The sequence below is a fragment of the Fopius arisanus genome, unplaced genomic scaffold, assembly GCF_000806365.1.
Source record: "Fopius arisanus strain USDA-PBARC FA_bdor unplaced genomic scaffold, ASM80636v1 scaffold00065, whole genome shotgun sequence".
In the NCBI taxonomy this organism is placed as follows: Eukaryota; Metazoa; Arthropoda; class Insecta; order Hymenoptera; family Braconidae; genus Fopius; species Fopius arisanus.
Window position 1 is genome coordinate 397795 of NW_011887804.1, and position 14139 is coordinate 411933.

A 14139-nucleotide genomic window follows, 5' to 3' on the forward strand; every position below is an offset into this window, starting at 1 on the left:
ATGTAAATGGAAATATTGTTGTAAAATATTATTGTCTTGGGGTAAAATAGAGAATAGTGTAAACCATCGTAAATTGATTTGAAGACTGATCACGTACTTTTACGAGTCTCATTTCCCCTGTGAACCGCAACAACCTCGAGGAATGAAATCCCCCTCGAGTTTCCCTCGATTTCCATGATCATCCTGGTGATCCAGGGGACGGTAATCGCGTCTTACCGAGGTCCGCCCTCTTCGTCATGTCGAGGGTAAATGGTTCTTGAATCCAGACGCGAGGTATGAAGGTATAACGGAAGACAATACTCCAGGAGTTTCTTGCTACTTGGAATCGGGCCGATTAATTTCCTCCATTCCAAATGGCTCCCCAAGGTGGTGAGTGCTTCAAGCTGTTGAAGATTGGGTGGGGGTCAAGGCGTTCTGGGAAATTGGAAGCTCTTACCAAATTACTGGGTGATGTAGAGGAATCGAGAGTGCCATCATCTCCAGAAATCCAAGTTTCTTCGGGTGGAAAAAATTTTATTCTACCAGAAATAAAAAATTCTCACCAATCACTTAATAAATTACAGAATAATTTTTGCTACACTCCCCCCACTTCAAACTATTAATAATAACAATAATATACCCATTGATATTAATATTCATGATAATTACGGATAAACCGGGTAAAAAAAAATTGTAATCGGAATATTTTTTGCAAATGGTCAAAAAATTTCTAGAAAATTATAAAAAAAAATTCCGAAACAAATTTTTGAAACATTTTTTAAAACATTTACCCAAAAACACAATTGTTTTGTTTCCCGATTTTTTTTTTTTATGTTTCAATAGAAAAATTTTCCGACAAGTTTCCCAGAAATGTTTTGAATATTTGGAAAAAATATTGCGATTAACATTTTTTTTACCCGAAAAAGCTCTAACAATAATAAATTAATTTTGTTTAGAAAAATTTGAACTTGTATAAATTCAATAATTTCGAGTGTCTGTTAGTAATAAGTGCACACCAATTTTTTGACAACCAATTTTTTAATCTGTTAAATTATATCGGAATATGATGTGTGAGTGAAAAAAATAGATAATTCTATTGGTGAATGAGAGAAAATTTTGGGATACCTTGCATATGTAGGAGCGCCTCTTACACGGGGCGATGAGAAGTTGTGGAGATAGTTGAGGGGTTTCTGAAAGGGCAGCTGGTGAGGATACGTGGATGATCGGTGGATGGAGGCGGAGAAATCCGAGATTCGCTGGTTGAAAGGAGTCAGCAATAGGAGATGGGTGGAAAGGGGGTTGTTCAAACCCTTCGAATTTCCGTGCACTAACAACCCCATCGTACCGTCTACGGAATTCCATCTTGCAACATAATGTAAACCAATTCCTCGAGTTTTGTATTATCACAGCGTTATCACTGGACAATCACCGGTTATTAATAAATTTTCAAACCCAGGGGAATGGAAAATTGTGTTTATTCATATGTAACAAATATTTGAGTGAACATTTCATTGAAATAACTAAAGTAATCAATCGAAAGGCTGCGGTCATTTGGAAATAGCCTCATAAACTGAGTGGTAAATGGCTCAGCGCGTTCAACACCCCAGTGCCCATAAACATTTACGTTAAATTATACAAATGGTCTCCCTGTTTGATGCATTATATCCACCTATACAAATCACGTAATTCGAGGGTATTTGTTGGTATTTGTTGGTATTTGGATAACGACGGCATTTTACCATGGGATTATAGCTATTTGGGATGATTCTGTTATTTGAGAAATTGTCATTTTTCAGTCTCAATGTTCAATTCACCTGAAGACTTTCACCATACCTCCATTTTATCCACTAAATTTATACAATAAGTCTATAATAAATATCAGGGTTATTATGTAGTCATTCGTAGTGTGGAATAAACAATTTTTAGATTAATAGACTATTTTATTTTTCTGTTGGGAATTGTTTTTGTTTCAAATTTCCAACATCCCTAAAGTTTCAACTGCTTACCGGCCTCGAACAGCATTCAACAACTTGCTACCTCCCTACCTCACCCCATCACACACCACAAATTTAGTTAATTGAAAACCGAGGAAACTTATCTCATTGTCGGTGATGCTCCAATGGACCCTCGCAAATGAACGATTGCAGGAGCGAATTTTGATGTGCAATAACAAATCTAAGGAATTCACATTGATCCATCCATGATCGAGTCATAAATAATCAAATGGCATTGTAAAATTATTGAATAGTCGAGAGAGACGAGAGATAGAAACTATAAGTTCATAGTTTATCTGTCTTTCGTTATCAGTCACAGATGAGAAACTGGAACTGATAACAAGTGGATTTTTTTCGGTGGAATTCAGTGACGAAATGATGGGGAGGAAATTATCCGCCGGTTCAGTTCGATGGGAATTTTTCTGGGTTCCAGTGTTCATGACGAAGATACTCCGAATAGTGAAGTAAGAATTAATAATTATTCCAGTGACATTAATTTAATGAGACGGGCGTAATTAACTGGAAGTAATTGTTTAATTCAATGGATCACTTGAAATTTCATTTTCAACGGATGATTCAACAGAAAAAATAAATAAGGATTTATTTACTTATTTCTTTAGACAAATTTTGTAATTCAGACAATAATAAAAAGTACATGATAGCAATAATTTTATCAGGTGTCATTCATCAGATACTCTTGTTAAAGATCGCCTCACGGGAAATATATTCAGAAAACTCCCGTCTCATGTAAATGATCCGCCCTGAGCGAAATATTTTGTTGTTCTTCAAAGCAGAATAATTATTCCTGTTTGCAATTTGCAAGTTCAAGATAAACATTATTTTTTTAGTAAGCGCAGCATCTCAATTTGAAAATCGCTGCTTCATATGTCCGTCTTTCAATTATAATGACCCGGGTTAAAAAAAATTGTAATCGGAATATTTTTCCAAATTTTCAAAAAATTTCTAGAAAACTTTGCAGGAATTTTTTTTTTAAACAAAAAAAATCGGGGAGCAAAAAAATCGGATTTTTGGGAAATGTTTTGAAGAATTTTTCAAAAATTTGTTTCGGAAAATTTTTTTTATCATTTTCTTGAAATTTTTGTTTTTTGAAATATAATTTTTTTTAATAATACTGTTATTTTCTTATTTTTTTAATTCTTCAATATTATCAAAAAAACACGCCATCTAAATTATAAGAAAAAACTCCCTATTTGAAAAATTTTTCAAAACTTTTCCCAAAAATAAAATTCTTTTATTTTCCGATTTTTTTTTCCGTTTAATAAAAAACATTTTATGTCAAGCCTTCCAGAAATTTTTTGAAAATTTGGAAAAAATATTCCGATTACATTTACCCGGGCAATAAAATAGTGAAAACAATTGATAATAGCGAAAATAATTGGTGATAAAAAAGAACTTCCGGTTGGAAAATGGAAAAAGGAAACTGCGCTCTCATCGAAATCTGTTATTTTCTCAGTGATCGGCTTGACTTGAATGAATTTGTGCGTAAATTTTACGTATGCGGTACATACGTTGGGAGATGGATTGGTGGGGAATTTTCAGTGGAATTCAGAACTCAACACATACTCAACACATATATATCCATGACAACACACATAAATGGTTCAGTGGTCGAACAAGTACTTTAAGAGTCACTTGTAAACCAGATCCGACACCGGCATACGTTCAACTTAAAATATACAATTAATAAATCAATTAAAACAATCAATTATTTCTTTGAAGACTTACTCTGCACATTTGGTAATAATTTATTGATCCATTAATTAATAATATTTCATTTAATTGAATATTTCATTCACTTACATATGAAATTAAAAAATGGGAATTATTTTTCTTTCTCAGATTCTTTCACAGGAGAATGGCGACGAACGTACGAGGAATTGTTCTCTCAGGAACTGATCTGGCCAAGTAATTACTTTTATAAATCTCAATTATTATTGAATTTGGTCAATTAATTCACCCCTGATTATATGAATTTATTCTAGTCATGATGGGGGTGCAATGGAATTTATTTTGAATTATCTAGCATTCGGTTTTGGAATTGAAATAAAATAAAATTTAAAAAATATTCTCGTGACCTTGTCACTGAATTCCTAAGGCCACGTGTTCACCTACTAACCTAGAGAGAATTTCTATTAATGAAAAAAAATAATGATATCGACTAGGAATTATTTGGAATTATTCCTGTTCACGTTTTCCACAGTAATGCAAAAATTACTACTGAAATTCATTTGTATTTCAGAAATATCAAAATTTTCACAAACTACTTTACAATAAATTAAAGGATTATTAACAATTATTAGAATAAAATTTCTTTTGATCGATTGCATTGGAATTAAATTTAATTACAACTCTGATTTGTCACCCATAAAATATTTTTAAAAACTCCATTTCACATTTCTTGGAGAATTAAATTGAAAAGTTCGTCTTTTTCCATTCCAGGTGACTCAAAAAATTAAAAAAAAAGATAGAGAGCTCTAGAAATTCTTAATGAATTGGATTTTATTCACAGGGAAATTCGGGATGGGCTGACAAATCAAGTGGCATCTCTCCGATCTAAATTACCAGACTACACCCCGGGTCTAGCAATTGTCCAGGTTGGTGGACGTGAAGACTCGAACGTCTACATCCGGATGAAGATCAAAGCAGCCACTGAAATCGGGATAAATGCTACTCACGTGAAACTACCGAATACTACGACGGAGATGGAATTGCTCAGTAAACTTGACAAATTGAACAACGATCCAGCTACTCATGGTATTATCGTGCAGATGCCCCTTGATAGCGTCAGCAGGATCAACTCTCACCTCATCACCGATACAGTATCCCCCGAGAAGGACGTCGATGGGTGAAACATTCAAATAATTTCTGCAACTAAAATTGATAAAAAAAATGAAAAACCAATTAATCCAAGACAACGCGATCCCTTCGCACAATTTTTCTAAAAGTTCTTTTTTCATTTCCCCTTTTCAATATTCGACCCGTTGAAGAATCCTGGACTTGGCAGTTCAAATCCTCCGGGAGCCTGTAATCGATAACGAGTCCCACAGGAATTCGGTGAATACTCGTACGTGACGAGAGTTCTCAGAAAAGTCAAAATACATAAAGATATTTGGGTTATCGTTGCACGATGGAGATGAAAAATTATGCAATTCATTTGATTATGTACAACGAGAGTGATAATTCGACGAAAATAGATGCGATCTTTAGCCTTCATTCGATTATTCAATTGCGAGAATATTTGTACGAGCGGATTGATGAGAAATTCTGATAGCTTTTCACGTTCTTTTTAATTTCACGGAGACAAATCGTTTTTGTCAAATTAATTTACTAACTGAAATAATTGGTTTTAAAAGATTCTCAATATTGAATCAATCAGTAATTAATTATGATTTAATTCTTTATAGACTCAATACAATCAATGAAGGACGAGTGGCGATTGGTGACATGACAGGTTTCCTCCCCTGCACCCCAAATGGCTGCATCGAATTAATAAAAAAGTATGACTTCATGTACCTTCCAAAATTAAATGCCTAACTAATTGTTCATTATCAGGAGTGGAGTGGCAATTGCTGGAGCCAATGCTGTTGTTTTAGGTAGATCTAAAATAGTGGGAACTCCAGTTGCTGAATTATTGAAGTGGCATAATGCAACTGTCACTGTGTGTCACTCACGAACGAAAGACTTATCCCAAGTGGTGGGTAAACGTGTAAAAATTAAATTAAATGAAAAATAAAATTCTCCACTTTTCATAATTTCCATTCCCAGGTTTCACAGGCCGATATTCTTGTCGTGGGAATTGGACAGCCTGAAATGGTGAAGGGATCGTGGATCAAACCAGGAGCTGTCGTTATTGATTGTGGAATTAATGCTATCCCCGGTAAAATTTCAACAATTAAAAATTAAATTAATGCAGTAATTAATGAAAAACGAGTATTTTCCATCCATTCACAATACCATTTCTCAATTTCCACTCCTCCGCGTGAAAAATCGATAATTGAGTAGCGATTGCTGGAAGAAATGTGATCGCTGAGGCAAATGAATTTAAATTACCACTGGATTCTTCCAGACTCAACCAAGAAAAGTGGTCAGCGTCTGGTAGGAGATGTGGAGTACTCCACAGCTAAGGAAGTTGCCTCTTACATCACTCCAGTGCCAGGAGGTGTTGGTCCCATGACAGTTGCAATGCTGATGAAGAATACAGTGATCTCAGCAGAACGTGCAGCTGAGCGTCTGCTCACCACCACCTGGTGCCTGAAGACTCTTCCACTGAGGCCACAAACACCAGTTCCCAGTGACATTGACATCTCCAGGGGTCAGGAGCCCAAGCAGATTACAGCCCTCGCTGGGGAGATCGGTATCTTCCCCAATGAGATCAGTCCCTACGGCTCGAAGAAGGCGAAGATCAGTCTGAATATCCTGAAGCGCCTGGGGAACCAGAAAAATGGGAAATATGTCGTGGTCGCGGGTATCACTCCCACACCTTTTGGCGAGGGCAAGAGTACTACGACCTTGGGACTTGTTCAGGCCCTCACGGCACATCGCAATAAGAATTCAATTGCCACTTTGAGGCAGCCCAGTATGGGCCCGACCTTCGGCGTCAAGGGCGGAGCAGCTGGTGGAGGATATTCGCAGGTAATTAACTTGCAAAATATTGACGAAAAACTGGGCGCGATAAAAATAGTTATCTCAATTTGACACTTGACTGGAAAATTGATTTTACGAATATTATAAAAACATTACCGATCGCGCCGATTTTTCCAGGTGATTCCCATGGAGGAGTTCAACCTCCACCTGACTGGTGATATTCACGCTGTGTCAGCAGCCCACAATCTGCTATCAGCGCAGATCGATGCAAGATGGTTCCACGAATCTACACAAAGCGACAAAGCCCTGTATGATCGGTTGGTGCCGACCATCAAGGGTGTGAGGAAATTCTCAAAAATTCAGCTGAGACGACTGGAAAAACTGGGCATTAAAAAAAGTGATCCTAACAGCCTGACCCCCGAGGAGCAGTCGAAATTCGCGAGATTAGATATTGACCCAGAGAGGATCACTTGGCCGAGAGTAGTTGATCTCAACGATCGTTTCCTGCGAAAAATTACAATCGGCCAGAGTCCAACCGAGAAGGGTAGGACGAGGGAAACTAGTTTTTGTATTTCCGTGGGTTCTGAGATAATGGCGATTCTTGCACTGGCCACCAATATCGAGGACATGAAAGAGAGACTCGGTAAGATCGTCGTGGCGTTCTCAAAATCCGGAGCCCCTCTGACTGCTGATGATTTCGGAATGACTGGTGCGATGACTGTTCTCCTCAAGGACGCCATCGAGCCCAACCTCATGCAGAGTTACGAGGGCACTCCAGTGCTGGTGCACACTGGACCATTCGCCAATATTGCCCACGGCTGTTCCTCAATCATCGCTGATGCCATTGGGCTGAAGCTAGTAGGTCCAGAGGGAATCGTTGTTACTGAAGCTGGATTCGGCTCTGACATCGGTATGGAGAAGTTCTTCGACATCAAGTGCAGGTCTTCAGGGCACGTGCCCAATGCCATCGTCCTGGTGACGACAGTCAGAGCCCTGAAGATGCATGGAGGTGGACCCACTGTCACCACTGGAGCTCCACTGCAGAAGGAATACCTGGAGGAGCATCTGGACCTTGTGGAGAAAGGACTGCCAAATCTTCTCAAACACATCGAGAATGGAAATCATTATGGAGTGCCTGTGATTGTGGCTATCAATGCTCATGCCACTGACACACAGGCTGAACTTGAGATCGTGAAAAATGCAGCGGTGAAAGGAGGAGCTAGGGAGGCTGTTGTCTGTAATCATTGGGCTCAGGGAGGAGCAGGAGCTGTGGAGCTTGCTGATGCTGTTATCGCAGCTACTGAGAAGCCCAGCAAGTTCCAGGTGCTCTATAACTTGGACTTGAGCATCGAGGAGAAGATGCATATCATTGCTGCGAAAATGTATGGTGCATCGGTGGTCGTCTGCAATGACGAGGTCAAGAGGAAGATTGACGGGTACAAGAAATTGGGATACGACAAATTGCCTTTGTGCATGGCAAAGACTTCCAACTCACTCACTGGTGATCCCAGTGTCAAGGGAGCGCCTCGAGGATTCTCTTTGGATGTCAATGATATTTTTGTATCTGCCGGGGCTGGATTTGTTGTGCCCATAATTGGAGAGGTTATGATGATGCCTGGGCTTGCTACTAGACCTGCTATCTATGACATGGATTGGGACCACGAGACTGATCAGATCGAAGGACTCTTTTGAAGTCCGCACTGTCTTTTTTTTTACTACGAGTTCATAAAATTTTTTCTTAAAAGAAAAATCTATACGGGAATTCCTTTTTGTTAACATATAGTACGCATTTATAACAGAATTCTAGATAATTCTGGTGAATTATGTTTATCAGTCAGTCCATGAGGTTTCAGGACTGCTGTGCGGTCGTGAAATCCTGGGGGCGGACTGAATGAAAAAAAATATTGCTCGTGACTCGGCCGAAATAATATATTTCGTCACTAGATCGGGAGAACTTTTCTGACGTTCCCGACGGCCTAGGGGCTGATTATACGATTCAAGATTAATCCAGTGAAAATTGTTTAATAAAATAAGACATTCTTTATATTAATATTTCCATTAAAAAAATGAAATAATCACAAAATAATGGAAATCGTCTACTTTTTTATTTTAGAAATCAATTCATCAATAAAAACTAATGAAAGTATTTACATGACACAATAACCCCTCTTCAACTATGTAATCTTAATAATAGCTCGAAATTTAGCTGACCTCGACCGGGGATTTTCCTCGATCTCCTCATCACTGGGGACGATGACGTGTTTGTGCAGCATCTTCCAAGGAACTTGGGTGATTTTATCGACCTCAGCATGCTCGAAGACCTTTCCATGGTTGTAGTACCTGAGGGGAGAGGTGTTGGCCACATCGTCAGTGACATTTCCAACAAGATGTCTTTTAACAATAGTATCCTCCAGAGAATGAAAGCTAATTGCGATCAATCTACCATTTATCTTGAGATACTTTTCAGCTACGATCATTGCATAATTTATCTCATTCATCTCATTATTTACGAAAATCCTGAGGGCCTGGAAGGTCTTGGTAGCTCCATGGGCGAATCTCCCCAACTGATCTGTCCTCAGTTCTCCCCCCAGGACTGATTCTACGAGTCTAGCCAACTCCCAAGTTGTCTCCAGCTTCTTAAAACTGTATCTCGCATCGACTATAGCTCTTGCTATTCTCTTCGCTGCTTTTTCCTCACCGTAGACCTTGATTATCCTCGCTAGCTCCACTTCAGACGCTCGTTCGAGAACATCAGCTGCTGTTGGATCCTCTGGAAATCGATTCCCATCCATTCTCATGTCCAGGGGTCCATCCTTAGACAGGGAAAATCCTCTTTCAGCCACGTCGAATTGCATGGACGAGCACCCAAAGTCGAACAAAATTCCATCGATAGAATTCGGTTGAACCTGTTGATTAGCCAATAACATTGGCAACTCTGAGAATCTTCCCAGAAGAGGAATCACCTGTCCAGGATATTGCTGAGCCATCTCCTGGGCTAATTGATGGGCCACTGGATCCCTGTCCAGAGCGAATACCCTGATATTCGGTGCAGCTGAGAGAATTCGAGAGGTGTGACCCCCAGCGCCAAAAGTCATGTCTATAAAAGTATTTCCAGAGGATGGTTTCAGGTGCTCAACCACTTCCTTTGCCATCACGGGGATGTGAGGACGACTTTGAAGCTTAGGCTGGCTTTGGGTTGAGTACCTCATCCTTCCTGGGCGCTCTCTCAAAATTTTGAATGATCTGGGAAATTTGCAGAGCAGCTGAAGAGGCTGAAGATAGATTTTAATCGGATTTAGTGTCATTCTTCTTCAGCTTTTTAATGAGTTTCTTGAAACGGGACTGATCTTCCTCGTGGAAATACTCTTGGAGCTCTGGGGTGAGGGCCACGTTGCACTGCTCTGCGGAAAGTCCACTGGCGGAGGCTGTTGATGCCCTGGTGTACAGCTCCGCGTATTGATTCGAAGATAAACGACGTAAACTCTGATAATATCTGTCGCACTGCTCTTGATTAATCTGGGCCTGCTGGATGTCACCCTTCGAGAAAGCGACTTTTATCTGGTCCCTTATGTGCTGGGCTAGATCTCTAAAATCATAATTCTGCAATTAACTCGTGATTCTGCATTCTGCAAAAAATCATTTTTTTGTAAATCATCCTTTCGAAATCAACTCCAAGTCAAATAATAGAATTTAATGTTTATCTCAGATTCATCCTGAATTATTATTAACAATAACCTCCGTCGAACTTAACCTCAAAATCCTCAAGAAAAAAAGGGTGGAAAAATGGCAGAGAAAGAGCGACAACCGGGGGCAATCCCCAGGTGATAAAGAGTATTTCATCCCCTACCTTCCAGTCTTGGATTTATCCAGGGGCCACGATTCCAATAGTTTCAGAAAATTCTTGTAATTGCCGGCCATGATGCAACACCAGCATGTGATTTTGTTGTGGAGGCCATGTTGAAGCGATTAATCGAACGAAATATTTTGGGCATTGCTCATGACAGCCAGCAGCAATTGTTGGGGGCTGTCAAACATTGAAAATGTCAGTGGGATAATTTACCTAAATATCGGAAATAGACCAGAGGATTGTAGGTTATTTGAATTATTAGAGATTTGAAGAGTGAGAAAATAGTTTAGATGACGGCGTTCTGCCGTGAAGTGACAGGTCATGGGGGCCTGCCTCGGCCGTTGCTTTCCAAGTGTCACCGACCCTTTCACCTTCAGGTTAGCCGTCAATAAATTGATTCACCCGCCCATCTGCAGATCATTTTCTACTTTCCAATCATTATTACTCATTAATTAAACAACGTTCGTCTAATTGTTCTGTTTTCAGGTACTCCAGACATACCGGAATCACTCAATCTCCAGAGGAAGAACGAGCTGAGGTACTGACTCATTCTCATTGATTAATTCATTAATTCCGAAGGGTATTTATTTCAATGAAATACCGTTTCAGTTGCAGCAGTATATGAACGGAGAATATACAGACTCTTCGAAAAAATCAAAAACGTGAGTGCGACTGTTTATTTTCTTCCAATTTCACTCCCTCTTCATGCATTGATAATATGAATTCCCTCTGTTCACCGCTGCAATGGACAGTTTTCTGTCATTTCTATCCCTAAAACGTTTCAAGGTAACAATACCAATAATTGTTTAAAATAAATAAACAATAATAACGGATTTTTATTGACAGAAAAATAGCAGAACCCCAGTGTCTTTGGAATTGGTTGAAGACACTCGTTGGACAAGAGGCAGTAATAAATATTTCCGGTTGCACTCTAGTATTGCTGCGTCCACAAGGTAATTAATCATTCTAACGATTTGGCATGTGATTTTAATAAATAAATTACTTCAGCTCGGGTTTGAACACTCCACTGCAGCCCCTGGATGCTAGGACCCTGTTGAAGCATCCAGGCTGTGTCTCCTCGACGACAGCCTCATCCCTGGACCTCGAATGGGAGCACGAGGTTCTCCCTGCCCCCCTTATCGAACTTGATCCACCCGAGAGCACCATGGAATCTCCCTCGAAGACATCGAGTGGTGGCAGCCGACCGTCCAGTTTGACAGCATCACCTTGGTCACGTGTATCAACTCCAAACAGTTTAGAGTGGGATTCAGTGGATGCTGATAATGCCTGTGACCCCGACACCGAACAATTGTTAACAGAAATCGAGAGATTAACCGACAAAACGCTTAAAGAGACTGGCGAATGGACTGGTGCTAGATGATAACGCTTTGATCGTTTCAATTGTTGTATTTTTGTATGGAATTAATGCTGATTTTAAGGACACTCATCAACCATTAAAATTATTCGGAATTATTATCAGGAGAGGGTGAGAAAATATTTAGAGCACTGTTGAAACAAATATATTGGCTATATCTTCGATATTTTAAAGAGCAATTGAACAGCTACATGATATTTTATATTTTATTATAACAAGCCTTGAAGAATTGAAGAAAATCATTCTCCCTAATATTGCAGCATCAGCACTTGGATCACTTCCCAGTCATAAATTCTAAATTTTTACTGTTAGAGTCAATATGATATTCGATGGATTTATTAATTGATCCTGGACACTGGGATTATAAACGTTTGATCCACTTTTACATGTTTAAGTACTGATTTTAATTACAATCGACTATTGAAATGAATAACGATTTCTGTTGTGTAAGTTTGTCGATTAATGCACGTGATTTTTATCGATTATTTCGTACGAAAGCTAATCGTTATATACAATCTTAGAAAGAGGACAGATAAATCAGAGATTATTGAAATAAAATGGTTGTTGGTAATTGTACAACGAAAAAATTATTTTTGTTCAACTAACGATGAATTATAACAAGACGGGGACATGATACTGCTGAGAAAATAAAATTAAAAGGATCACTCTTGTGGCATATCAATAAATTCTAACGTCAATTACTTCCGGATTATACAATCTATCATTCATTCAATTCCGGGGATTAGAACGTCTTGATGGAGACAATCAAGTTACTATAAAGATATTTCTGGTCAGTTCCAGCATCTTTATGGTCAGAGAGCAATAATCTAAACCAGAAAAAGCCTTCGTAACACGAGAAGAATTATTGCTGACACCAGAGAAGCTATGAGAATAGTCCAGAACAAATTGTTCGACGAGGACAGAGTATCACTGTTTTGGGTTCGCTGAGCGAAATTATTATTCGCTCGGTGCCTCTCCATTAGTCTCTGCCTCAATATTTGTTTAAAATTGGCAGTTGGCAAGGAGGTCGGTGCTGTCGTGGCACTGGCTGGCGATTCCTCGGCCTTTAGAAAATAATCCACATTGAAATCGTGCCCTTCTCCCTTCACAAGGAGATTATACCAAAAAAAAAAATACAATTTAATGATAAAGTCAACTTCACCTTCAGTGTTATCGATCCCAAGATGTGCCCCTCTTCTGCAGTTATTGGTTGTGATTTCCCATCCTTTGATAACAAGTCCACGATCTTTCCACAAGTCTCGCACTGCCAACTCTGTGATCTATTGATAAATTATGGAGTAAAATTATTAATTTTTGGTCGTTCTAAATTGATAAATTTGACTGGATTTCAACTTGTTCGTACTTTTTTGCAAGAGTTTGTCTTTCCTCAGGGGTATAATCGAGGGCACCGATAGTATCGTTTCCAGGAGTCGGCATGAATGCAATGAGAGCAAGTAAAGCTGTCCTGATGCTCCAGGAGGGTTGCCACGTCTCCGGATGATGACCAGATATGCTCAAGCAGATTTTTTTATTTATCTCGAATCTTCCATTTGGCTAGAGAGAATTTAATGAATTAATTGGGGGGGGGGGGGGGGGGGGAATTAGGGTCAGAAATTAATTTTTACCGTCAACAAGATTATGTTCGGGGGCTTCATGGGGTACTCAGGGGGAAGAAGGATCCTGCCATGGTAAACACCTCCCTCAAATGGTGAAGATGGTGGTCCCCTCACTGTGAAGTGCCATTCAAAAAGATTTTCCTCTAGGGGACTAGCATAATATTCCTCAGTGGCTTCATGCAATTCCTGTGCCTCTCTCATCAGTCTCTTCACCGCTGATAAAAGCGTCATTATTCAATTAATTTATCTAATCAACATTCATTCCAATTATCAAAGCAATAATTCACCTGGACTTTTGGTGTTGTATTTTCCTTCGAACGCCATTATTTTCTTAATACTTCAGAGTTTGAGGAAAAATCTTGAGAATCACCTGTACACGAAAAATTGTTAAACAATCAATCTGCCACGTACATCATGACGTATTATATGCGACAATTACTGTATACTTCGAGGAGATACTCGAGAGCAATGGACAATAGCTTTGTAGTTTTAATTGGCTTTACGTCTGGAATAACTCAACTGGGGACATCGAGAACTTATAAATGTCAGAGGGATTGACAATTTTCGTAAATTATAACCTGGAATGTTGATTTCTTGTTCGTGACGTACCTGTCACACAATCACGAATACACTCGAAGAGGATTGACCAAAGTAGAGGCTCCGTTATGGGGGTTGGAGTGACCCCAGCGGCATCGTAGTACTGCACCCCAAGAGAGGGAGGGC

General features: G+C 39.3%; 4 protein-coding genes across 7 annotated transcripts; 2 read left to right on the forward strand and 2 right to left on the reverse strand.

Moving 5' to 3' along the window:
• Nucleotides 1–2342: 2342 nt before the first annotated feature.
• Nucleotides 2343–8301, forward strand: pug (pug C-1-tetrahydrofolate synthase, cytoplasmic). 2 transcript variants are annotated; one of them, XM_011309145.1, is made up of 8 exons: nt 2343–2437; nt 3834–3899; nt 4504–4839; nt 5399–5491; nt 5547–5688; nt 5760–5871; nt 6061–6626; nt 6756–8301. In XM_011309145.1, the coding sequence occupies exons 1-8, from the start codon at nt 2349–2351 to the stop codon at nt 8268–8270; spliced, it is 2919 nt and encodes a 972-aa protein (XP_011307447.1). In that variant the 5' UTR covers nt 2343–2348; the 3' UTR covers nt 8271–8301. The 2 variants fall into 2 exon arrangements, with proteins under 2 accessions (XP_011307447.1, XP_011307448.1); XM_011309146.1 differs by lacking the exon at nt 2343–2437 and adding an exon at nt 3578–3731.
• A 360-nt stretch (nt 8302–8661) lies between these two features.
• LOC105269133 (probable methyltransferase-like protein 15 homolog) lies at nt 8662–10537 on the reverse strand. The gene is made up of 2 exons (XM_011309152.1): nt 10426–10537; nt 8662–10164 (listed from the first exon to the last, which is right to left on the reverse strand). The coding sequence occupies exon 2, from the start codon at nt 9881–9883 to the stop codon at nt 8753–8755; it is 1131 nt and encodes a 376-aa protein (XP_011307454.1). The 5' UTR covers nt 9884–10164; nt 10426–10537; the 3' UTR covers nt 8662–8752.
• Nucleotides 10538–10684: 147 nt separating this feature from the next.
• On the forward strand, nt 10685–12448 carry LOC105269132 (uncharacterized). The gene is made up of 6 exons (XM_011309151.1): nt 10685–10802; nt 10912–10963; nt 11035–11087; nt 11178–11211; nt 11272–11378; nt 11434–12448. The coding sequence occupies exons 1-6, from the start codon at nt 10747–10749 to the stop codon at nt 11804–11806; spliced, it is 675 nt and encodes a 224-aa protein (XP_011307453.1). The 5' UTR covers nt 10685–10746; the 3' UTR covers nt 11807–12448.
• LOC105269131 (ubiquitin-conjugating enzyme E2 J1-like) lies at nt 11931–14128 on the reverse strand. 3 transcript variants are annotated; one of them, XM_011309150.1, is made up of 6 exons: nt 14026–14128; nt 13704–13786; nt 13426–13631; nt 13164–13354; nt 12963–13080; nt 11931–12864 (listed from the first exon to the last, which is right to left on the reverse strand). In XM_011309150.1, the coding sequence occupies exons 2-6, from the start codon at nt 13738–13740 to the stop codon at nt 12628–12630; spliced, it is 789 nt and encodes a 262-aa protein (XP_011307452.1). In that variant the 5' UTR covers nt 13741–13786; nt 14026–14128; the 3' UTR covers nt 11931–12627. The 3 variants fall into 3 exon arrangements, with proteins under 3 accessions (XP_011307452.1, XP_011307451.1, XP_011307450.1); XM_011309149.1 differs by having other exon boundaries at nt 13995–14120; XM_011309148.1 differs by having other exon boundaries at nt 13856–14118.
• Nucleotides 14129–14139: the final 11 nt, after the last annotated feature.